The sequence below is a fragment of the Entelurus aequoreus genome, linkage group LG04 (assembly GCF_033978785.1).
Source record: "Entelurus aequoreus isolate RoL-2023_Sb linkage group LG04, RoL_Eaeq_v1.1, whole genome shotgun sequence".
Taxonomy (NCBI): domain Eukaryota; kingdom Metazoa; phylum Chordata; class Actinopteri; order Syngnathiformes; family Syngnathidae; genus Entelurus; species Entelurus aequoreus.
Window position 1 is genome coordinate 43,125,697 of NC_084734.1, and position 27,520 is coordinate 43,153,216.

Sequence of the window (27,520 nt, forward strand, 5' to 3'; positions counted from 1 at the left end):
AACAGTTTTTTCCCCTCGGCCATCAGACACATGAACAATAACAAGATCTGATAGCTCAGTTACAGCTCATGTTATTCTATTCTGTGTTATATGTGTTTTATGTTGCACAATTGCACCAAGTAAAATTCCTAGTTTGTGAACCCGGTCTCAAACAATGGCAATAAAAACCCTTCTGATTCTGATTCTGATTCTGACTTATTACGTATGTCTAGCTTGTTGCTATTGTGTGCATAGCTGTTGTGTAGCTGCTATAGTCTTACCTTTTGTAAATGACTTTACTAAAATACAAGAAAAACCCAGACTTGTGTGCTTATTGGAGGACATTTAGATAGTGTAGCGCATATGAGCCTTATATCGGAGAGTTTAGATGCAAGCGGCTATCATCCGATGCTTGTGTTTTTTCTGATATCGGACTGATATCTAGGGTCGGTATTGGAATGAGACACACCTAACTTTAACCTCATCCCAAAAGGGGCACCACAACAATAGTGTAGCTTGTACTCACAGTGATGAGTGTCTGATAGAGGCAGTAGAATCCGAGGTACCACACAAACCTCCCGGTGGTGAAGGGAGGAACGTACCAGAGGTAGAAGTAGGAGACCACCAGGAACGGCGTGCAGCCCAACATCCTGCAGAGCGACACCATTTTAAGGACGTCTGATTGCCACCAATCAAATCACATGGTATTAATCTGACTGTTATGTAACGTCATGCTGACCTCAAATAAATGAGGCCATGTTTGTTGACATCACAGCAGCGCTAAGCTGTCTGCTCAAACCTCTTTGAATAATGCAAACATCAGAATCAGATTTATTGGCCAAGTATGTTAGCTCACAAGGTATTTGACTTCATTTTGGACTATTCTCTCTTTGTTCAATGTAAGAAATAAAGAAAAACCCAACAACTACAAGAAAGCACAGGACCATGGCGCCATCTTGATAGGCGAAACAAGAGGGAAACATTATAGAACACAAAGGACATAAAAGAGAATTGATGCAACCAGCTGCCACTTCAGAGGCGCTATTTGTACATATAGCTACAACTGTAAAACACTAACAAAGATAAATCTGTTTATCACCAATTGCTCCCTTATGAGGAAAAACTGCCTTCCTCAGGCTTTTCTACGCATCCTAAAAGGATGACTGAAGCTTTGCCACTTATCCGTCAGTCAGCTCCAGATGTAACTTGCAGCAATCTATGGATAACCTGACATGATGTTGCTGTTGAAATGTAAGAGTATTGTTAGCATACAGCTAACATAGTTATGCTGGTGTCGCTAAAGTTTGTGTCCCACTCCTAAATGTTACGTTGTTGTAGGTGATACTATATCACCTACAACAACATATATCGCTAATATATGACATGTTAGTATGTTACACTGGACAATAGCAGAGTTACAGTGTTTGTAAAAAGTGCATCACATCCTTTAGCATCAGTGGTGGCCCCAAACCCTTTTCTGCATGATCATATAGTGATAAAAGTACATTTTATTTTCAATTAAAATTTTCTAAATATATAAAAGCTGTCATCGTAGGTTAACGGTGCACATACCGTTGATATAGTTGACAGTTTCAATAGCCAATCAGATCACGAGTTGTTGACGGTAGGCCTCCTAGGTTGCCACACGTTGAACTGTTGAAGGTGAAGTGAACGCCCCCTGTGATTGGATACTCACTAGTGACTCACAAGTGAGTATCCAATGACAAGTTGTGAGTTGTGAGAGCAGGAAGTGCTATGCAAATCAACAGAGGCGCACCGGAGCGCTGCTTCAACCTGCCTGCGCTAACAAAATAAGAGTCTCAGGAAGCCAGAGAGCACACAAGCTAGCAAGACACGGAGTTTGCCGTCAATGTAGTTCTTGTAAAGTGTATAAAAAGGAGTATGGAAGCTGGACAAATAAGATGCCAAAAACCAACCACTTTCATGTGGTATTGGACAGAAATAAGAATTTTTTTTCTCTTCCATTCGAAAATGTGGACGTTATCATCACTACTGTCTAATTCCAATCAATGCAAGTCATCAGAATCAGGTAATACACCAACTTATTTTCCTGTCTTCATGAAAGCAAGGAATTGATATGTGTTAAACATGCTTGTATTATCATTAAACACCTTTAACTTGGTAACAAAAACATCCCTTCCATAAATAAATCAATATAAATTATATATATGAATGATGTAGATCCCCTTGACTGTCAATTGAAAAGTAGCTTGCTTTGTGTGTCATATCATCTCAAAAGTCAGGACGTATTATGACCCTCCCTAGTGTGCCTCTGATTGGCTCGCCAGTGACTGACCATGTCTGTGACCCAGACCGCTCTGGCTGCAGTCCCCTCTGCTGGTTGTTCAGGGGAGTGTGTAGGTCACATTTATTTGTGCATCTGGTTTGTGGGTGTGGAATGTCTCATCGACACTAAAGCAAAAAAGCGATGCACATATGCAAATTCAATACAAATACAAATACAAAATTAAGCATATTTATATTCAAATCTCAAAAATATATATTCACAAATACACGTTTATTTTTTACAAATTCTTGATTTATTTGTATGTCACATTTTTATATTTATACATTTTATTTGTATATATTTTAAAATCTCAAAAATATATTTACAAATATGCGTTTATCTATACAAATTATGTATTTATGTATCACTATTGTATTTGTATTTGTATATTTATTAATATATGCATATGTATTAAAGGCCTACTGAAACCCACTACTACCGACCACGCAGTCTGATAGTTTATATATCAATGATGAAATCTTAACATTGCAACACATGCCAATACGGCCGGGTTAACTTATAAAGTGCAATTTTAAATTTGCCGCGAAACTTCCGGTTGAAAACGTCTCGGTATGATGACGTTTGCGCGTGACGTCACGGAGTGAACGGAAGTATTTGGACCCCATTGGATCCAATACAAAAAGCTCTGTTTTCACCACATAATTCCACAGTATTCTGGACATCTGTGTTGGTGAATCTTTTGCAATTTGTTTAATGAACAATGGAGACTGCAAAGAAGAAAGTTGTAAGTGGGATCGGTGTATTAGCGGCGGACTACAGCAACACAGCCAGGAGGACAGAGATGGATAGCAGACGCGCTAGCCGGCGAACTCACCTTAACTTCCTCCGTCTCGCCAACCGCATCTGTGATTGGGTGAAGTCCTTCGTCGCACCATCGATCACTGGAACGCAGGTGAGCACGGGTGTTGATGAGCAGATGAGGGCTGGCTGGTGTAGGTGGATAGCTAATGTTTTTAGCATAGCTCTGTGAGGTCCGGTTGCTAAGTTAGCTTCAATGGCGTCGTTAGCAACAGCATTGTTAACCTTCGCCAGGCTGGAAAGTATTAACCGTGTATTTACAGGTCCATGGTTTAAAAGTATTGTTGATTTTCTGTCTATCCTTCCAGTCAGGGATTTATTTATTTTGTTTCTATATGCAGTTAAGCACGATGCTATCACGTTAGCTCCGTAGCTAAAGTGTTTCGTCGATGTATTGTCGTGGAGATAAAAGTCACTGTGAATGTCCATTTCGCGTTCTCGACTCTCATTTTCAAGAGGATATAGTATCCGAGGTGGTTTAAAATACAAATCCGTGATCCACAATAGAAAAAGGAGAGAGTGTGGAATCCAATGAGCCAGCATGTACCTAAGTTACGGTCAGAGCGAAAAAAGATATGTCTTGCACTGCATTCTAGTCCTTCACTCTAACATTCCTCATCCACGAATCTTTCATCCTCGCTCAAATTAATGGGGTAATCGTTGCTTTCTCGGTCCGAATCGCTCTCGCTGCATTGAAAACAATAGGAAAATGTGAGGAGCCTTTCAACTGACTACGTCACACTACTTCCGGTAGGGGCAAGGCTTTTTTTTATCAGATACCAAAAGTTGCGATCTTTATCCTCGTTGTTCTCTACTAAATCATTTCAGCAAAAATATGGCAATATCGCGAAATGATCAAGTATGACACATAGAATGGATCTGCTATCCCTGTTTAAATAAAACAAATTAATTTCAGTAGGCCTTTAATATCATATTGATATATATAAGTTGATATAAGACAATTCTACTTCCATATGCCACTGATTAGCATCAAAGCTCCAGACACACAGTGTTTGCTAAAGTACTTTTAAACTGTCTAAATTCCAGCATCAAGGCTAACACCCTTTCAATAAATAAAACTATGAGATTTTTAACTTAAATGCAGTTTTCGTTTCCAGGTTTTGTGATGGAATTTAGGTGACTTGTCCAAAAATAGAGAGGGGCCACGACCTTTCACCTGCACCACAACAGCAATACTAAAAAAAAGCCATGGAGTGAACAAGTATATTCTGGCACTCTGCTCTTGATTGTTAGCGCTGACAAAAGGTGGCCAACAACGCTGGTGTTGCACTATTGGTGGGGCAGACGATGAAAGGCCCTGCCGCTTGTCAACGGGAGTGTTCGAATGTTCCTGCGAGATGCAGCACGGGGAGAGAAAGCGAGAGAGTGGGGTGAGGGCGAGTGAGAGGGCGTACCAAGGCACAAAAACAATGCTGATGACTTCCTGCTCTCTATCGAGCTGCAGTGTTTCGATAAGAGAGCAGCAATTACACTTTTTACGCAATCCATGAACAGAGTTGATGAGATGAGGTGGGAAAGGAACAGAAGGGATTTAAAAGTGCTGCAGTCGAGTCACTTTATCTTCATTCCTTACAAAGCGCAAGTTTCCAAACTTTTTACCAAATAAATTTGGCGCTACTTGTTCGCCCTTGCTCATAAACACATTGTAATGAGACTGACTAGCCAAACAGTAGATGGCATCGTAACTCTGGTTCTGAACACCTCAGGAGCACCTGCGGCCTCACATAATAAGAGTTGCGTAGCTTTCCTACTGAAAATACACGTGCGTTCAAATCCAAATAGCGTCCAAAAGATCAAATTCAGATCAAGATTAAGTGTGCGCACGCACTAATCTAAGCACGTTTCTTTGTTCGCTGCCGTGCTGCACCCCGTTTAAAAAGATAAGTCGCTGCAATGATACGTAAAACTTAAGAAGAGGTGAATAATTAATCACCCCCAATATAAATAGAATTTGTGCAATTTACAACGTAATGTGTTTATACTGTAGCATGCTCACAGCCAGATTAAGAGTTTCATATGAAAATTATCTCATATCTGCATCACAATCCTTTAAATTTAAAGAAAAAGGATACGAAAGACTTGGACTCTTGTTTGATTTCTCAATTTATTATTACAACACAGGAGAGCTACTTGTGGTAGTCACAGGAATAGTTAGCAAAATGATCGCCTAGACAAATTCATAGACGTCCTAACAAATATGAATATGAAGCATTAAATGCATTGGTGAAAAAGTGAATTTTGTGTCCTTGCCTCGATCTTTTTTACATTGTTGAAATCTAATGTTGGCAAAGCCCCAACTACCACCTGTGTGTGTCGCCAAAGTATCCACAGCCTGTGGAAATGTGCGTATGTGAAGCATGAAGTTGGCGTGAGTAAGCGCACATTTCCACTTGTAGTTTACTCTTGATACATCTCAAAATAGTGTATGCCAGGTTATTGTGCGTACGCAAGCTTAATACATGAGATGATGTAGCAAAGGGATTTGTCTTCTTAAAGAGGAACTGCACTTCTTTTGGAGTTTGACTATCATTCACGATCATTATGTAAGACAAGAACACATGAGTTTTCTTTTTTTTTTGCATTTTAAATAGTAAATAAATGCGTTTAAAAAGTTTGCTTACAATGGAGCCTATGGGAGTCGCTCTATTCTGCCTATAAAGCCCTTAAAACATCAATTAAGATTTTATATACATGCTGTAAGTATATATGTAATGTAGTAACAGGCACATTTATAATAACATTTAACATTTATGTATTTTGATCATTTTAAGCATAGGTGGCGCATTAATTTGAAAAACGCATTATAACATTCGCTTTTTTCTTCAACAATATCACTGATTATTACTCATTGCAGACTTCATGAGAGCCAACAAACATAATAAAACATCACTTACTGCACAATGTCTGCTGTCATTAAGATGCTGATTGATAAAATCTGGTTATTTTCCCGTTGACTCATAATCCTGGCGAAGAAAAGGGGGTGGAACCAAGCGTCTTTTTGTGTTGTTCTCGCCATTCCCGGGTCTAAATTGGCTGTCAAAGTTTACCAACTTGTCAGAATGCGTCCTCATTAGATTTACCTTAATTGTCATTGTCAACAAGATTTAGGGGGAGGTATTCCCACAGTCACTGTGTTCAGCAAAGACAAAGATAAAAATTGAAACAAAGACAAAACATGAAAGTGGAAAAAGTAGCGTGGAGCCTCGAGCAGCTGCGTCTGTGCGCATCTTGTATACATATATATATACAAATAGAATGTTGTTGTTTTTTTTTAAACATCCGTCGTCATGTCTTTCATAATGATTAGGAACGATAGGCAAAATAAAATTTAAAAAATGCAGTTCCCCTTTAAAAGTGACTGGCAGCACGTATAGCAAACTTTTTTGTCTTCTCATTTGATATTTTTGAAGGAAAAGACAAATAAAAACTCGCCTTTCCCCGTCTAGAAGCACTCACAGGCAACTCTGTCTTGCTTGTGACAGAAAAAAAATCACACACAGAAGCGACAGAGGAAAGTTTATTTCTATTTCGACAAGTATTTGTTTTGCTTTTAATGTTTTTGCTCACGTTGTGTTCCTCCCACAGCGCCCACCAAAATGCCATGCACATGCGTCATGGCCCATTACGCAAATTAGACTATGATGCCGTACAATTCTGAATGCAGACGCTGTTTTTTTGTTTGTTTTTTGCGCTTATTCCGACACAAGTCAATAATGTTCAGATTTGAATGTTTTGTTTATTGCTAAAAGCAGCACTCAACTTATTTTTACACGTATGCAAGGGCTGATAGTGTAAAAAAATACATTTGTGTTACTTAGTAGATGATAGCGATCTAACTGAATGTATTTTATAAACGTGGTTAACTTCTTTTTACACTTTTACGACAATTAGAAATGTTTCTTAAAAATGAGACGTACCAAATATTGGCCTTTGGCGCTCATTGTCGAAATAAAGATTTTAGTATTTCATTGTTTACGTTTTTTAAAGGTGGTTAACTCATTTTTACACTTGCATGACGGCTAAGAAATGAATAAAGGTTTTTATGGTGACAGTTTTTCACTAGGAACAGATCATTTCTATTTCCTATAAGAAAAAACATTTTCAAAATCCATTCAATCAGTGTCCTTGAATGTTAAGATTATTTAAACTTTTCATATTAGGAAGACTGAGTTAAAATAGTGACTTTTAATTATGAGTATTGTTGAGTTGCCTTCACTGTCACCCTTGGAGCGTTGGTCTATTCTCCCTGCTGCGGCAAAGGGAAGCTGCTGTATTTAAATGCTAACCTCTTCTTAAAGTCCAAGCAACGATTTTGATCTCTGCTTGACAGGACAAGCTGAGAAGGGAAAGACACTTCCTGTCTTTCCACAAGGGAGGCTAAAAAACGGAGGTTTTCTGCATGGCAAATACGCCTGAAAGCATATGCATGAAGACATCCTGCATGCACCACACCTCATTTTCATGTCCGCAAACAAACTCGGGCGAGAAGCCCTGCCTCGACAACCCACAGTCTCCAAAAGTGGAGGCGGAAGGTGATTTAACAAGCCTCCGCTTCAGTCTGCTCCTGGACCTGGTCCTCTTCCAAGTCCTGCCAGCTCATATAATGTTTCAGTGTGTGCGTGATCTATGCAGGCAGCATTAAACACTGCTGATGTAATTACTGCCCATACAGTATATTACACAAACACGCACCGCCGCTTATAAAGTCACAGGAGGTAAAAGTGAATCAGGGCACTAAAAGCTGCAAATCCACATTGGCTAAAGCTAAAGCTATGTGAGATAGCAAAGGGGGAAAAAACACCAACAAACAATGTCGGCCAAATGTGAAATGAGGTGTTACATAAATGCTGCAGCTCATCACAGGGCGCGTCGGGAAGAGCGCAATTAAAGCAGCCCCATTAGCATCCCCAGCTGAGCGACGGCAAGCAGAAGCCTTTTTTTCTGTTCCCAAAAAACCCACACATGGCATTTTTGTATTTTTTTCAGTGCTTATTCCGACACATGTCAATAATGTTCAGATTTGACTGTTTTGTTTTTTTTGCTAAAAGCAGCACTTAACTTTTTTTTACACTTATACAATGGTTGATAGTGTAAAAACAATAATATGCATTACTTTCTTTCTAATGTGTATTTTCTAATTCATTACTTTCTATTACATAATTGCTAATGTTTTACTTTCTAATGTCTCGTTCAAATTTTAGTATCCAATGCGTATTTTCTAACATTTTACTTTGTCATGCATATTTTCAATAATTTTTAAAATTTCTAATACTTATTTTGAAATGTTTTACTTTCTAATGCGGACAATCTTTTTTTTTTTACTTTTTAATGTGTATTTTCTGATGTTCTACTTTCTAATGCGTAGTTTATAATTTTTAATCTCTAATGCATATCTTAGGCAGCTACAACCCTAAACTAACACCCTCCCCGGATTGCTAATAATCAAATGTAAACAATCAAATGCAGATACTTTTTCTTATGCCTTCTGATCTCTCTCTCTCTCTCTCTCTCTCTCTCTCTCTCTCTCTCTCTCTCTCTCTCTCTCTCTCTCTCTCTCTCTCTCTCTATGACCACTACTTGCTGTCCATATCCTACCCCCCCCCCTGCCCCCTCCACACCCCTGATTGTAAATAATGTAAATAATTCAATGTGATTATTTTGTGTGATGACTGTATTATGATGATAGTATATATCTGATAGTATATATCTGTATCATGAATCAATTTAAGTGGACCCCGACTTAAACAAGTTGAAAAACTTATTCGGGTGTTACCATTTAGTGGTCAATTGTACGGAATATGTATTTCACTGTGCAACCTACTAATAAAAGTCTCAATCAATCAATCAGAACATTTGACTTTTTCATGCGTATTTTCAATGTTGTTACTTTCTAATGCATATTTTCAAATTCTTACACTTTCTAATGTGAGTTTTCTAATGTTTTTACTTTCTGATGCATAGTTTTTTATTTTTCAGTTTTAACAAATAGTTTGTTAGTTATAGTTTAAGTTTATTTCGAACATATATACAATACAATTACTAATGCATCACATATTTCCAGTTGTTTAAGTATGGCACGTCCAAAAAGGAGTAGGAAGAAAAATTGTTTATTTAATCCCACTCCTTTGCATATCATAGCAGTTTTATCCCATTTATTTGATATTTTTCATATTTAATATTATTCAAGTTTTTTACAATTTGAGTTTGTAATATTTTTTTTACGTTTTAATGTGTATTTTCAAATGTTTTACTTTTTAATGCGTATATTGTAATATTTTACTTTCTCATGTGTATTTTCAATTTTGTTGTCACTTTCTGATGTGTATTTTAAATTTTTTTACTTTCTAATGCAAGTGTATTTGATTTATAATTTTTGGCAAAAAAAAAAACGTCTGAAACTATCTATCATGCACCGTCGAGAGTAGTTAAATATCAAATTCCAGCTTTCGTTAAAAAATTCACTTTTACAAATGAAGTACCATAAAACAAAAAAACTCCATTGTCATTTTGATTCATAAAATGTTAGCCAATAAAAGAAAATGACTAAAACAGCCCATCATGCAGCGTCAAAACAAGTGAGATGTCATTTAAATGAGTGAAGTAGTATTTTGTGTACTCCTGCTCACTGCTTGGTGGGGGTAATAAAAGGGTCGTACCAAGGCATGAGTCTACCGATCTTGGTCCACTTGGTCTTGGTAATGAAGAAGCCGACCACGGGGTCCGTCAGGGCTCCCCAGGCCTTCCCGATGAACAGCACCATGGATGCTTGGAAGGCGTTGATCTGCGGCACATTCCTTTTTTAAATTCATTTTTGGTCACATGACAATGTCCCCCTCTCTCAGACACGTTACCTGGGCTACGTCCAGCAGGTAGATTTGCAGGAAGAAGGCTGTGGCGCTGGCGGCCACCTCTTTGGGCACGCCTCCGATGGCGAAACACAGCTTATTGCACACCGACAACTTCTGATTGAGGTCTGTCTGTGAGAAAAATAACAAAAATAGGAATGTTTTTTCCAAGAATTTCATAGAAAATTCACACTAATTCGTAGTAAAAATAAAAAAGATTGGTTTTGTGCTAAACGAAATAACACAAAAACTCAAATGCATGTTTTAGACTTCAGACAACCACAACATACCCCATGACGTGCACCTTTTGGATTTTTTTGTCACACATTCCAAACAGCACAAGTAGAGTTTGTGATGGGTACATTTATACATTTTTACTGGCTTAATTGACATTGCACTGATACTGTTTTTGAATTGGAAAAGCCGCTGCCTTTAACTTGCAAATAAAATGAATAGTTAGCAAATACAATAGTTTTTTGTGCAGAACAGGAATATGAAACGTCCAACTCTGGTCAATGAGTCAAATAGGAAACAGGAAAAAAACATTTACCCTTTTTGGGGCTATACATTTAAAACCATACCACACTCTGGAAGTCTTTCCTTTTCTTAGTTCCATTTAGATCGATGATGGCTACACATATCCATGTCACTCCTCCAACTTTTTTTAGTACGAGCTCAAGAGTCAAAAGACGCGCTTCTTTATAAACACAGGTTGGTGCTTCACAGTTTGTTTTTTTGACACACATATTGAGGTATCGAGGTACACAATATCACTCCTTGTGTTTTATAATGCATTGATGCTTCTGTATCAATTGACCCATCACTAACTAACTAATAATCTACTCAGTGGCCTAGTGGTTAGAGTGTCTGCTCTGAGATCGGTAGGTCGTGAGTTCAAACCCCGGCCGAGTCATACCAAAGACTATAAAAATGGGACCCAATACCTCCCTGTTTGGCACTCAGCATCAAGGGTTGGAATTGGGGGTTAAATCACCAAAAAATATTCCCAGGCGTGGCCACCGCTGCTGCTCACTGCTCCCCTCACCTTCCAGGGGGTGCATAAGGGGATGGGTCAAATGCAGAGGACAAATTTCACCAAAACTAGTGGTGAAATGTGACAATCATTGGTACTTTAACTTAACTTAACTTTAATTAAGAGTTTAGTTGGGCTACTTAGTGGCCAAGTTGTGGAATTACACCTTCATCATAACCATAACAAATTAAGGGACTGATTTACGAGAAGATTCAAACACCACGTGGTGAACAAAGTGTGCAATCTATAAAGTAGCTTGTACTATTAGTCGGCGTGTTGCGTGTGATAGACTAACACTGCGTGTGCAATTGAGGAGTTCTGCAGACTGCCTTATTTAAATGAGGATTTTACATGCGCTATACGGGGCATAAACAAGGAGACACTCTCATTAACGGCACATTCATGTCATCATGCTCCTATCTGTGGCTTTTTGTTGTGTTTCAAACAATCAGGAGACATTTACCACTTTTTATGGGCATTTTAGAAGCAGTCTTGCAGTGCATCTACGTTAAAACCACTACCGGCGAAGGTGCACTCGTTATAGAGAGGCTGCACTTACTCCCCTCAAGACGGAAAAAATGCATATTTAAAAAGGCTTTTTTAATATAAGAAATAATTTAATAAAATATATTCTATGCAGAAAAAAAGGACACCAAAACACATCAATTGCACTAGTTTTAATCCACATTTTAAGTCCTCTAGAAGCTATAAAATTATAACATTATGTAGCTTAATAGATAATATGTCTAATATTTTTAATTTCCGACAGTTCAAAATGTTGACAAACACACGTAGGACGGAGGATTCTCGTCTGTGCAGCGCGAGCACCGATCCTGCAGCCGTGTGTGGAACTGTCAGTTTGCACGTCCTTCTGACAAGTATTAAATAAAACGCAAAACAGTGCTCGCAAAACTATGATGAGTACTGATAAATCACATTGCGCGTGGAAAATAATTATATTTGCATCTCCTCGTCCTGGTATTGTGGCTGTTTTGATGATCAGCATATATCTTGCATATTAATGAAGACAGAGACGCAAAATAACTTGCACACCTTATTTTGCTCACTTAACGGACGCCATCCACTTTGCACACGTTTAGTAGATCAGCTTTGCATGTGCTATCAGGTTGCACATGTTTTAGTACACGCAAACCTTTAGTAAATCAGGCCTAAAGTGTCCTAAATTTGTAAAAATGTTAAATTTTTAGCTAATTGTTGTTTTAAAAAGCGCAATAATCCCAAATGAAACTGCAACTGTATAAATATAACCCTCTCTTTTGTCCGTGATTATGAGCTGAGCTGAATACAAAAAAAAAATGCGCCTCTTGACACATCAACAGGCGCAATTACCAATTACTTTTTGCTTTGTCACCTATCGTTTCATCACTCGCTTTCTTCTGGGAATTAGGAGGCCAAAACAGTGTACATTTAAAAAGAAAGAATTGTGTCATCATCCATTATTCACACAGTGAAGGATGACGTAAGTGCTGTTAAAAATAGAAACCGCTGGATATTACTCATAAGCACCGTCTAACAAGCAACAATAAAGAAGACTACTGTACATACTGTAAGTCACCTGTAGAAGTCAAATAACAGCAAAGGACATTTTTGGGTGAGTATTGTAATTCAGAAGGTTGCAAAATAAGCACATGCTGTATATTACATCCAGTGCTATAAATATAACATACTGTATGATAATAGTCGAGCAAGCAAGTCTCCTGTTTACTGTTCCTGACCTGCTCCTGTGAATGCCTCCTCTCAAAAAGAAATAAACAAACCGAGCAAAAATCAATAGACACTCCGGTAACAAGCCTGTTATTTACACGGCACCATCATCATCATCATCATCATCACTTTCACAACCACAGCCAAAGCGTCCCGGATGTTTTCGGCGTCTATTTAAATGTGGACCGCCGTCGAGAAGCGCCACAACCCGCTGGAAATAAAAAACGCCCTAAAGTGTAACCAACTTCGGGCCCTTTCACCGTCTAATGTTTACTGAGCAGTTAATTCCTTGCAAATAGGGTACGGTAATTGAACGTTGTCCCGTCGGCGTTGTGCCTGTTTAAATATCACCCGGTTGCCGCCAAGAGCAAATAATCCAATAAATGTCAGTTTCATTTAAATCCAGTCCTGTAGAAGCCAAAACGTGAAAATTCTGCACCTTTATTTGGATTAGGACTGGATCTTTTGGGAACATACCAGACAATAAAATATATTTCCTCTTTGCTTGGGTAATGCAGCGGCCCTAACAAAGTTTAGTAAGAATCTGCTGTAGTTTTTAGCTGACAAATCAAAGAATGGTGATTAAAACATAACATTGCTTACAACAAAAATGCCCATATTCCCTCAACATGACACACTTGATTTCATGTAGCTTTGGTGTGATGGACTTATACAAGTAACTATAGATGTGTCACACCCTTTTGAGCCGCAAGCCTAAGCTAGAAGTGGCAAAGTGTCAACAGGGCATTCCATTGCTGTGAACGGCACGAAAATTAAGACCACAATAAGGCCGACACATTGTGCTGCATATTGTTGAATAATACACTATATTAACAAAAGTATTTGGCCACCCATCCAAATGATCAGAATCGGGTGTCCTAATCACTTGGCCCGGCCACAGGTGTTAAAATCAAGCACTTAGGCATAGAGACTGTTTCTACAAACATTTGTGAAAGAATGGGCCGCTCTCAGTGATTTCCAGCGTGGAACTGTCATAGGATGCCACCTGAGCAACTAATCCAGTCGTGAAATTTCCTCGCTCCTAACTATTCCAAAGTCAACTGTCGGCTTTATTATAAGAAAATGGAAGAGTTTGGGAACAACAGCAACTCAGCCACCAAGTGGTAGGCCATGTAAACTGACAGAGAGGGGTCAGCGGATGCTGAAGCGCATAGTGCAAAGACTTTCTGTACAGTCAGTTGCTACAGAGCTCCAAACTTCATGTGACCTTCCAATTAGCCCACGTGCAGTACGCAGAGAGCTTCATAGAATGGGTTTCCATGGCCGAGCAGCTGCATCTAAGCCATACATCACCAAGTCCAATGTAAAGAGTCGGATGCAGTGGTGTAAAGCACGTCACCACTGGACTCTAGAGCAGTGGAGGCGTGTTCTCTGGAGTGATGAATCACGCTTTTCCATCTGGCAATCTGATGGATGAGTCTAGGTTTGGAGGTTGCCAGGAGAACGGTACATTTCGGACTGCATTGTGCCGTGTGTGAAATTTGGTGGAGGAGGAATTATGGTGTGGGGTTGTTTTTCAGGAGTTGGGCTTGGCCCCTTATTTCCAGTGAAAGGAACTTTGAATGCTCCAGGATACCAAAACATTTTGGACAATTCCACAATTCCATGCTCCCAACCTTGTGGGAACAGTTTGGAACGGCCCCTTTCCTCTTCCAACATGACTGTGCACCAGTGCACAAAGCAAGATCCATAAAGACATGGATGACAGAGTCTGGTGTGGATGAACTTGACTGGCCTGCACAGAGTCCTGACCTGAACCCAATAGAACACCTTTGGGATGAATTAGAACAGAGACGGAGAGCCAGGCCTTCCCGACCAACATCAGTGGGTGACCTCACCAATGCGCTTTTGGAAGAATGATCGAAAATTCCTATAAACACACTCTGCAACCTTGTGGACAGCCTTCCCAGAAGAGTTGAATCTCTAATAGCTGCAAAAGGTGGACCGACATCATATTGAACCCTACGGGTTAGGAATGGGATGGCACTTCAAGTTCATATGTGTATTATATTTATCCATGAGAGCATTTTTGTTGTAAATTGTGAGGTGTGTCTGTTAAAATCATGGTTGTTTTTACAAATGATGACAGATGTGAACAAGAGCATGTATTGTCTTTGTGTGATGATGTAAATGAGGTGTGGTTGTATTGTATATTAAGTATGTGTCCATGAAAGGGCATTTTATGACTTTTTTCTTAATACTTGTGTATGATTTTATTGTCATAATTTTATATACTCCCTCAACATGAATATCATGTAGCTTTGGTGGAATAATGACTGAAAAACTAGCTAACGGCGGTGGTGAGTCCTCTTTTGAAGAAGAGCAGTTTAGGCCCAAACATGTTAAATATCTATTGACCTGTATCCAACCTACAGTTTTTAAAAAGGATTTTGGAAAAAAACGTTTTTTAACCGAGTCAACAACTTTTTAAATGGAAATAACATTTAAGAAATAAATCAGTCTGGTTTTAGGATTACCACCACACCAAGAAAGCACTTTTAAACATTTTAAACAACATCAGGCGGAATTTAGATAATCAAAATTTCACCATGTTGGTTCTACTGGATATAATTGTCTTGTAAATGTCCAGTATTATTATGTATTTTACAATGGACTGCTTTTATATTTCCTGTATTTTATATTATTACTTTGAAATGTTTTATATTTACATTTTTTATCCTATAAAGCGTCTTTGAGTACTCTGAAAAGCGCTATACCAAATAAAATGTATTATTATTATTATTATTATTATAAGCACTGCTTTTGATAAAGAAATTTTTGGATGAAAGAAACTGTTGTTCTCAATGTGTCCACTAGATGTCGCAATAGCAATTGTTTGTACTTATGTAGATTATGCTACATATGTAAACAAAAATAAACCACATGATGTTAGTACATCAGTCGAGGAAAATGAGCAACCTACATGAATAACATCCTGTAATTTGATTCTTATATTATTTTTTTATCTTGATAAATTGAAAATTGACACCAATGAGTTGACTGATGAACATTATCACATAATGTATTCAGAAAGTATAAATAACGACAAATAAAGGTAGAATACTATGAGCCGCAACATGTAACTTTAAAAAAACCCAACAACATTATGATTTGTACATTTTCAGAATGTGCTTGTTCTATTTTTAAACAAAGAAAACAATCTGAAGTTGTCTTTATTTTTAAGTTATCCTGCCGTGATTTTACCAGTCCGGCCCACTTAGGAGTAGATTTTTCTCCATCTGGCCCCTGATCTAAAATGAGTTTTACACCCCTGCAGTAGACCATCGCATTTTATCAAATAGACTCAGACACCTGGTCAGCCTCTCTGGTACTGTTTTAACTGGTTCCGGTGTTTTTTTATGTAGGTATGGATGCATGTTGCTCAGTAACCAATGATGTAGATGTGGGTTTCCATAGTTACGCTAAAGATACACAGTTGTACATTGCCGTGTCTTCTGAAGACACAGGACCATTAGATACCCTTTTTAACTGCATTTTAGACATCAAATCATGTATGGCAGTGGATTTCCTACAGCTGCCATACCATGTTACCATACAAAAAGGCCGAAAATCTCTTAACATTAATATACTTGAACATCATGTAGTTTTGGTGTAAACAAACGATCTAGCACGCTTTACCCTAACTGAACAACCTTGCACATTTTCATCATTGAGCCAAAAATGTACAGTTTGAGATCCTTTATGTGTAAAATTGTCATGCTAACAAAAAATAAAAATAAAGACACTTTTTCTGCCTAATTTTCAGTCACTACTCTAGAAATGTTTTGAGTCATAGCTTTATGTTCCCACACGTGAATAAGAAGGAACTCTCAAAGGAGCTAATGGGAGCGCATGAAAGAGGAATAAACACCAAAGCGACCACATCTCCGAGTGAAACACTGTTATTACCCGGCCCTCGTTCTCTCTACTCTTACGTTTTTTTTCTTTTCGGGCCCTGTCAAAACATCAAGGGCCTGGGAGAGCAACAATTACCAGGAGAACCGGCAGTGTAATTATTCAATCTCAAGACGAGCGGCTGAGAGGTTATGTAAGTAAAGGCTGCAACTTCTAAACTCCTGCTGCAATTAGAACTAATTGGGAAGAAATCAAAGTCTTTGCTGTCTGCTGCCTCCACTCTGCTGATATGTGTGAAAATATCATCTTAGTGTTCTCTACCCTCCAAACTCTGCGCTATGGACTTGTTATCATCAAAGGCCGCATAAACAGGATGTCCCGCCTCCACGAGGATAAACTATGCGCTAGTTTGTGGTATTACCATATTTTTTGGATTATAAGGCATTACTTTTTCCCTACGCTTTGAACCTTGCAGCTAATAAAACGGTGCGGCTAATGTTTTGTATTCAACAAATACTTTTTAACATCGACAGAGACACTGAAAAGGTGTGTTATTGTTTGTGCTATGGTGCCATCTCTTGGACGAGTTTACCAATGTACATCCTGTTTTGTTCCTTGAACCGGACACATTTGTCCATAGCGTTTCTGCTCAAAAGGCTTTTTCATTGATCACATCAAGCAACGTTTGTAAGTTTTACAATATAACTTAATTAATTTATACTTACTAAACCGTCCCATTTGTGATCTCTGTATGAGTATTTTCATGCATCTTTGTAGGTGATATCGTAATGTAATCACGCTGGCTTTGTTAGCATTAGCAAATATGCTAGCACATTTACAAGGGTATTCTTTTTTTATTGTTTCAGTTTTGTAATTCACCAGAATGTCACTGTGGAGTTATTGAGTCTGTTTAGCTGATTGGAGAGCTATCTGGGACAGCTAGTGGGACCATGACGATGACTTCTGTTTTGTTTGATCAGCCGTTTTACTGTCATGTGACAGGCACCGGTAGGAAACAATTATGGTATGGAAATAAACATTTACATCTGCGGCTTATGGTCCAGTGCGGAAAATATATGTAAAAAGATTTATTTCTCCTCAAATTTGGTGGCTGCAGCTTAAACATCGGTGCACTCTATGGCCTATAATATAAGAATATGGTTGTAGAAGTGACTTATTACTTTTAATATAGTACTAAATCTGCATTCTTTTCCTCTTGGCAGAAACGCTCCAGTTGACAGCCTACTCCCCGGACAACCCATACTGTGTTTCGATGACTCAAAGTGCGGAGCCAAGCCAAATGACTTGCGTTGAATGTGCAGCCATGAGATAAGCTGCTAACACCGAGCCACCAAACTCAGGGATTTGCAGATAGTTTGTGGATACATCAGGGTTAAATCCCGCGCTGTCATCACTCCAGATTATGGATTACGTGCGTGAAAGCAGAGACTGCTGATGATTTTGCTGATGGTTGCCAGATGCTGTAATGCACAGTGTCTGGGAACATATTGATTAGGTTAGTGGCTCTTAAATGGTTTGACCATCACCCCTTCATGACGAGCGGGGACCAAAATGTGTCATCGTCCACACAATCGTTTAGATGTAGACAGTTTACACCAAATAAAACCCCAATTAGTAGCTTATAACATTTTTTAAAAAGTTGTGTAAAACTTTTTTAAACTAGTAGTTTACGCTGTAGGGATGTGTGAAGTGGAGATGATACACCGGAGCCCCACGCACAGGGCTTTTGTAAGGTTTGAAGATTTTCTGCCATTTAAATATTTAATTTATAAAAATGTAAAAAGGACGTCATAAATGTTTCCATAAAATTAATATAGCCGTAAAAAATCAATGATAAGGTTGCTTGAATCCAATTAAGAATGTCTAAGACTACCTATAGCCCCTATCAAAAATACTAAATGGTTCATTCCACCTGCATAGCTGCAAACCTAGCTTTGGAACATATTACTCAACACAAACGTCATAACATCATGAACGCTCACCTTTTATGGAGGTTCATTTCTGTCTTTTTCATGAAAGCTTTTTTCGACACTGAATTTATGTAACTGAATTTTTAGCATTTTAATTTTGTGACCAGATTTTACATCAATTCACAATTTCAGTGAAAAACAATCGATGGTAAAATGCGTGTGTATAAAACTTTGGTGTTTAAAAATTATGTGTTAAAATTCAGGGTATGAAAATTCAGGGTAAAAAAATTAAATGCAGAAAAATTCACTGCTTCAATACGCGAGACCCACTTCTGCTAAATTAAGACTGAAGCCGTCGATCCTGTCTCAGAACCAGCCAACGAGGTGTCAAGTTTGACGTCACGTGACACGGGTTTTATGAAGAGGCATGTTATGCAGCACTACACTCCAAAGTCATGTAATCTTCTGTATGTGCTTGGATCTCTTTTAACAGTGGTGATGGCTGTACATTGGTGAAAAATCCTAATAATCCTAATCTCTATTTTACACTCTAAACCAGAGGAAAACTTGACTGTTGGATGATCATATTTAAGTGAAAGGAGCCATATGTAATAATTTCATGTCAAGTCATCATTAAATGGCCCTGATATGTCCAATGTTCTTTTCGAATACCTCTATAACTGATAACAGTAGTTCAGCCGAGATATGCTCATTTCAAAATTAGATTTATAGCCCCGAAATCTTGTTATTGTTTTCATTTCGATGCCCCGCCCTCTACTGTTTGACCAATTAGAAAGTCTGTGAGTGTTTCACATCCAGGTTGCCAGTTACGCACCGCCATCTTCGTCGAGCTACTGCCACTGGTAAAGTTACTAAACATGTCAGACCTTAGTAAATCAAAAAGGCCTCGTTACGATTCTCAACTTATTCATGACAATGCCAGGAACAAAACGAGAATTTGTATCGGCGATGGCTTCGAAAGATGAAGACGATTGAAGGCGGAGAAGATTTTTTCATCTGACGCCAAACTTGCTAATTTCTCCTTGATAGGTAAGTCAGGCATTTACGTATTCTTAATACTTGTAATAAATGGAAATGGACATTTCGTATGTAAATTATATTCCAATACAGTCTATGATCTTGTCTAACAAAGCTAGTATGTTCGTACAACGAAGGCTTAGCATGCTAGCCCGGTCAATGGGAGCATACACATCGACATATAAGATAACGGGGGAAATAAATGCCCATTAGCCTGTATGTTGATGTGTAATTGAACTGACAGGGCAAAATATATTTTTGACAAATAAAACCTATGTGGATATGGATAGTGTCAGTGCCTATTTGGTTCTCAATATGCTGATACGCTGAGGAAATGGGTTCCAACATTAGCACGGCTGTCATGGCAATGAGAAACGTATGGAGACAGCCAACTCACATGATAAAATAATTCCTCATCCGTGTTTGCATATTGTGGCCTACATGTACCAAGTTATATGGCAATCTGAAACGTTTGAAACAGTAGCCTATAGGCATACTGTACCTTGGTAAAATGGATCATTTAGTTTTGGGCATGCATTAGGCTGCTAAGCATGCTCTACTGATTTTCACCAGTATAACCATTGCTAGCGTTGGTTGTAGTTTGTTTTAGTCTTTGTTTTTTGATAGTACTGACAATAACCATATGATTGCTATTTGTTGTGATATTGTACGCAGGCATGACATCCTGAAAATAACCTAATTTCTGTGTAAAATGTGTTGATTGAGATTTGTTATTGACAAAACACTTGTCTATTCAGCTTTTATGGTCCCAGCACCTCAACTCCTAGTAAGAGGCAGTGAAAGTTTGAAGTTCCTTGGAGTAGCCCAGTCGATCAAGCTGGATTCGGCTGCATATCTGGCAACCTCAGTCAGGGAGAGGGGGAGGGGACTACAGAATTTTGACCCTGATTACAGTGCCATTTCTGGCCAGATTCCTACATATGGGTCCTTTAAGTGAATAATGACAGCTTATATGATTTTTAAAATGCATATTCTGACCACTTGATATTGGCTTTTTTGTAAGAAAAAAAATTACTTTTTTTCAAAATAAAACCAATTTTTTTACGGAGTTTGTTCTACATATGTAGTTATCTTAACCCTAGCTTTAAAAGGTCAAAAACCAAAGTATGGTGCTTACATGAGTTTTAAAAAGCTGGTTTCAACCAAATCCATGCAATAATTACTTTTCAGTGCATTTAAAAATACCAAGTGTGTATGTGAGGCAGCAACATTGGGTTTAGGGTGGGATGACATGCTCTTTGAGAGTCTTGGGTATGGGGGCCCAAAATTTATGCCATGCCCCTGTTCGTGACAAGGTATTCTAAACTTTTATCTACAAACCCTGTTTCCATATGAGTTGGGAAATTGTGTTAGATGTAAATATAAACAGAATACAATGATTTGCAAATCTTTTTCAACCCATATGCAGTTGAATATGCTACAAAGACAACATATTTGATGATTAAACTGATAAACTTTTTTTTTTGTGCAAATAATCATTAACTTTAGAATTTGATGCCAGCAACACGTGATAAAGAAGTTGGGAAAGGTGGCAATAAATACTGATAAAGTTGAGGAATGCTCATCAAACACTTATTTGGAACATCCCACAGGTGAACAGGCAAATTGGGAACAGGTGGGTGCCATGATTGGGTATAAATCTAGATTCCATGAAATGCTCAGTCATTCACAAACAAGGATGGGGCGAGGGTCACCACTTTGTCAACAAATGCACGAGCAAATTGTTGAACAGTTTAAGAAAAACCTTTCTCAACCAGCTATTGCAAGGAATTTAGGGATTTCACCATCTACGGTCCGTAATATCATCAAAGGGTTTAGAGAATCTGGAGAAATCACTGCACGTAAGCAGCTAAGCCCGTGACCTTCGATCCTTCAGGCTGTACTGCATCAACAAGCGACATCAGTGTGTAAAGGATATCACCACATGGGCTCAGGAACACTTCAGAAACCCACTGTCAGTAACTACAGTTGGTCGCGACATCTGTAAGTGCAAGTTAAAACTCTCCTATGCAAGGCGAAAACCGTTTATCAACAACACCCAGAAACGCCGTCGGCTTCGCTGGGCCTGAGCTCATCTAAGATGGACTGATACAAAGTGGAAAAGTGTTCTGTGGTCTGACGAGTCCACATTTCAAATTGTTTTTGGAAACTGTGGACGTCGTGTCCTCTGGACCAAAGAGGAAAAGAACCATCCGAATTGTTATAGGCGCAAAGTTGAAAAGCCAGCATCTGTGATGGTATGGGGGTGTATTAATAATAATAATAATAATGGATTAGATTTATATAGCGCTTTTTCTAGACACTCAAAGCGCTTCACAGAGAAGTGAGAACCCATCATTCATTTTTACAACTCATTCATTCATCATTCATTCTCCGGTGTGAGCGGCACCGGGGGCAAGGGTGAAGTGTCCTGCCCAAGGACACAACGGCAGCGATTTTTGGATGGTAAGAGGCGGGGAGCGAACCTGCAACCCTCAGGTTTCTGGCAAGGCCGCTCAACCCACTACGCCATGCCGCCCCGTTAGTGCCCAAGACATGGGTAACTTACACATCTGTGAAGGCTCCATTAATGCTGAAAGGTACATACAGGTTTTGGAGCAACATATGTTGCCATCTAAGCAATGTTACCATGGACGCCCCTGCTTATTTCAGCAAGACAATGCCAAGCCACGTGTTACATCAACATGGCTTCATAGTAAAAGAGTGCGGGTACTAGACTGGCCTGCCTGTAGTCCAGACCTGTCTCCCATTGAAAATGTGTGGCGCATTATGAAGCCTAAAATACCACAACGGAGACCCCCGGACTGTTGAACAACTTAAGCTGTACATCAAGCAAGAATGGGAAAGAATTCCACCTGAGAAGCTTAAAAAATGTGTCTCCTCAGTTCCCAAACGTTTACTGAGTGTTGTTAAAAGGAAAGGCCATGTAACACAGTGGTGAACATGCCCTTTCCCAACCACCTTGGCACGTGTTGCAGCCATGAAATTCTAAGTTAATGATTATTTACAACAACAACAAAAAATGTATGAGTTTGAACATCAAATATATTGTCTTTGTAGTGCATTCAATTGAATATGGGTTGAAAAGGATTTGCAAATCATTGTATTCCGTTTATATTTACATCTAACACAATTTCCCAACTCATATGGAAACAGGGTTTGTATATACTGTACCTGTGTGCAGGGTTCTAAACACATCATCATCACAAAATGCTATTTTCTTTTTGAGGGAGTTAGATAGCTTTGCTGTTTGATGTTTTAATAGGCAATTTGTCTGTCCTTGCTTTAAAATGGACAAAAGTTTAGGGAAAAAATTTAACAGGTTAATGAACAGCAGCTACAGTATGAATAAATATTTCTGAATACATTTTTCATTGTTGTTGTTAGTTAGCACATGCCTAAAAATATCTTAAACTGGAAATAAAAGCTAATGGCTAAATTAGAACCACTGAATATGTATACACTTCATAATCTGATTAGTTGACTAATCGTTAAGATCGGTGTTTAGAGGTCTGCCAAAAAATGTATGTTTCTCAGCAGTACTGGACGTGGCGAAATTGGTAGAGTGGCAGTGCCAGCAATCGGAGGGTTGCTGGTTACTGGGGTTCAATCCCCACCTTCTACCATCCTAGTCACGTCCGTTGTGTCCTTGGGCAAGACACTTCACCCTTGCTCCTGATGGGTGCTGGTTAGCGCCTTGCATGGCAGCTCCCGCCATCAGTGTGTGAATGTGTGTGTGAATGGGTGAATGTGGAAATACTGTCAAAGCGCGTTGAGTAACTTGAAGGTAGAAAAGCGCTATACAAGTACAACCCATTTATTTATTACTCAGTTGTAATACACTATTCCACCACATGTGGCAGTAATGACAATCTCAAAGAAACAGAAGAAGTCTGGAGCTAAAGTCATAGAGACACTTTAATTTTATTGACATATTATTTAAGAAACATATATATGTTATTATTATTTATTATTGATTTTGTTAGATTTTTTTTTTTGGCACTGCATAATTGTATGTACTTTTTCTCCATCAGTTTTATGAGTCCCTCCTTTTGCAGTATATTTGATTAGTATTAATGTCTTTAATTAGTCTGATCCAAGCCTTGTAAGTAGGTTAGATATAATTAATGAACAAGATTAAAATCAAGAGTAAGATTACCGATTCTGTGGTAATATTTCAGTGGGTCCCGAGCCTCTCTGTAGTTGGGCCCTGACGTCAAAAAGGTTAGGAAACCCTGGTTAAGATGACTAGTTAAAGTTGATTAGTTACTAGACCAGTTGCAGCACTAAAATACAGAGGGATTTATCCAAAACTATATTTAATAGCAGAGACATTTCCTACAGTACAATTTATCATTTCCTACAGTACAATTTATCTAATTACACATTAAGTCCAGTAACAGTAGATTGACAAATGTATTGATACGTTAGCGATGAAGCATTCCATCTTATCCGGACTACAGTAGATTAGATAAACTGTCTATATATTCTTGCATGTATGTATGGATTTATATTTGTGCTTTAGTGTTGAGGTAGCAAAGGCATATTTTGAGCACATAAAATAATATTTTGTAAGCACATTCGTTATATTAAAAAAAAAAAAAATTAACCCAAATGAAATGAAAATGTTTGAGGAAAAATACCTTTATTTTATGCTTAATAAATGTGTTAGCGTGTTTGTTATCATCCATATTAATGTGCAATAAGTACTGTTTTCTGCGCTCGCTCTCCCTTTCTCAGCGTGTTCAATTTTTTTCTCTACATTTGCTCTGGTTTCTGCTCTGTATTTTTTTTAGGTTGGCACACAACATTACATGTGTGCCAAAAAGGCAACCAATCAGAGAATTGGACAATTGTACGCTCTGATTGGTTGTCTGGTCTTCAATTAAAGCAGTTGTTACAATTGCAAATGTACAAAAATAACTTCATAATTTTTGTAAAATGACACCCATCCATCCATCCATTTTCTACCGCTTGTCCCTTTCGAGGTCACGGGGGGTGCTGAAGCCTATCTCACCCATGAAGGTTAATATAACCAAATTAATAAAACAACTTAGCTGTGGCAAGCAAAGTTTCTCATTCATTATTGACTAATTTTGCGGCAATGTGCCTTCAACTGGGAGGAAGTATCTCTTCGTGGGCGCCAACCACTTTGAAGATTCCTGCTTCACAAACCTGCAGCAATATAAATATGGATTTTTCCAAAAGCTACTTTTAATGGCGGAGTCGGTACCTACGATTTATGGCAAAGGAGGAGACAATGAAACGGTAAGTAATAACAGTTGATTGGCAATGTTTGAATGATATGTTAGCAATGTTAGCTTGATTTGTAGTGTAGCTTGTAGCTTTTTCTTCTAATGTAGGACAACAGCTTCAATAATCACCGGGAATATAAAGAATGATTTTCCTGAAAACGTATTTTAAGGATAAGATTAATGGGGAGACAGACATAATACCACCCATTTAGATGCATTCATTTCAAGTCTTAATTTCTTCTGAAGTTTCTTCTCCAGTTCCTTTTTGCTCCGGGTCTGACTTTAAATCGTACATACAGTCGTGGTCAAAAGTTTACATACACTTGTAAAGAACATAATGTCATGGCTGTCTTGAGTTTCCAATAAGTTCTGACCACAGAACTTTCCTCCAGAAGGTCTTATCTTTGTCCATGTGATGTCAGATGAAACAAAAATTAAGCTGTTTGGCCACAATACCGAGCAATATGTTTGGAGGAGAAAAGGTGAGGCCTTTAATCCCAGGAACACCATGCCTACCGTCAAGAATGGTGGTGGTAGTATTATGCTCTGGGCCTGTTTTACTGCCAATGGAACTGGAGCTTTATAGAGAGTAAATATGACAATGAAAAAGGAGGATTACCTTCAAATTTTTCAGGACAACCTAAAATCATCAGCACGGAGGTTGGGTCTTGGGCACAGTTGGGTGTTCCAACAGGACAATGACCCCAACCATTGATTGATTGATTGAGACTTTTATTAGTAGGTTGCACAGTGAAGTACATATTCCGTACAATTGACCACTAAATGGCAACACCCGAATAAGTTTTTCAACTTGTTTAAGTCGAGGTCCACTTAAATTGATTCATGATACAGATATATACTATCATATATACTATCATCATAATACAGTCATTTCACAAGATAATCACATTGAATTATTTACATTATTTACAATCAGGGGTGTGGAGGGGGGGTAGGATATGGACATCAAGTAGTGGACATAGAGAGAGAGAGAGAGAGAGAGAGAGAGAGAGAGAGAGAGAGAGAGAGAGAGAGAGAGAGAGAGAGAGAGAGAGAGAGAGGGAGATCAGAAGGCATAAGAAAAAGTATCTGCATTTGATTGTTTACATTTGATTATTAGCAATCCGGGGAGGGTGTTAGTTTAGGGTTGTAGCTGCCTGGAGGTGAACTTTTATTGCGGTTTTGAAGGAGGATAGAGATGCCCTTTCTTTTATACCTGTTGGGAGCGCATTCCACATTGATGTGGCATAGAAAGAGAATGAGTTAAGACCTTTATAATTTCGGAATCTTGGTTTAACGTGGTTAGTGGAGCTCCCCCTGGTGTTGTGATTATGGCGGTCATTTACGTTAAGGAAGTAGTTTGACATGTACTTCGGTATCAGGGAGGTGTAGCGGATTTTATAGACTAGGCTCAGTGCAAGTTGTTTAACTCTGTCCTCCACCTTGAGCCAGCCCACTTTAGAGAAGTGGGTAGGAGTGAGGTGGGGTCTGGGGTGGAGGTCTAGAAGTAACCTGACTAGCTTGTTCTGAGATGTTTGGAGTTTAGATTTGAGGGTTTTGGAGGTGCTGGGGTACCAGGAGGTGCATGCGTAATCGAAAAAGGGTTGAACGAGAGTTCCCGCCAGAATCCTCAAGGTGCTTTTGTTGACCAGAGAGGAAATTCTGTAGAGAAATCTCGTTCGTTGGTTAACCTTTTTGATTACCTTGGTTGCCATTTTATCACAGGAAAGGTTAGCCTCTAGAATGGAACCTAGGTAGGTGACCTCATCTTTCCTGGTGATAACAATGTCACCTACTTTTATGGTGAAGTCATTGACTTTCTTGAGGTTGATGTGGGACCCAAACAGGATGGATTCCGTTTTACCCAAGTGTATGGATAGCTTGTTGTCAGCGAGCCAGGTGCAAGTTCTACAGAGCTCAGCACTGAGGATTTTCTCCACCTGTGACTTGTCCTTGCCGGATACCAGCAAGGCAGAGTCATCCGCAAACAAAAACAATTCACAGTCGCATGCCGATGACATGTCGTTTATGTATATTAAGAACAGTAAAGGTCCCAATATACTGCCTTGGGGGACTCCACAGCTCACCGAGAGGGGGGGGGGGGGGGGGACACGGTGCCGTTCACCTCTACCACCTGCTCCCTCACCTCCAAGTAAGATTGCATCCAGCTCCATGAGGTTTTGTTAAATCCGATTGCTCTGAGCTTATCCAACAGTATAGCGTGGTTAACGGTGTCAAAGGCCTTCTGAAGGTCCAGCATGACCATGCCGCAGTATATGCCCGCGTCCACCTCATGTTTAATGTGGTCGGTCAGATAGAGAAGGCATGTGTCAGTGGAGTGGTTAGTTCTGAAGCCGGATTGGAATTTGTACATGAGTTTATTAGTGGCAAGGTAACTATCGACCTGTTCATAAACTATTTTCTCCATTACTTTCGAAATGGAACTGAGAATAGAAACAGGTCGGTAGTTGCCAGGTTCCAATTTGCTTCCTTTTTTAAAGAGGGAAGTTACTCTTGCTATCTTAAAATCTTTTGGTACTTGGCCTTGTGTAATTGATAGGTTTATTATGTGCGTGATGATCGGGGCAATGGTGGTGGCAGAGTCCCTGAGGAATCTGGAGGGAATATTATCAAGGCCGGTGGCCTTGTTAGGGTGGAGCGCGCTCAAT

General features: G+C 38.9%; 1 protein-coding gene across 2 annotated transcripts in view; it reads right to left on the minus strand.

The window, feature by feature from the left end:
* The window catches only part of mfsd2b (MFSD2 lysolipid transporter B, sphingolipid), a 72,336-nt gene that overhangs the window by 29,171 nt on the left and 15,645 nt on the right, over positions 1–27,520 (minus strand). For both annotated transcript variants that reach the window (XM_062044938.1, XM_062044936.1), the window contains exons 3-5: positions 9,979–10,104; positions 9,784–9,908; positions 506–629 (exon numbers count right to left, since the gene is read on the minus strand). In XM_062044938.1, the coding sequence (XP_061900922.1) occupies positions 506–629; positions 9,784–9,908; positions 9,979–10,104 (375 nt within the window). The remainder of the gene's footprint in view (positions 1–505; positions 630–9,783; positions 9,909–9,978; positions 10,105–27,520) is intronic.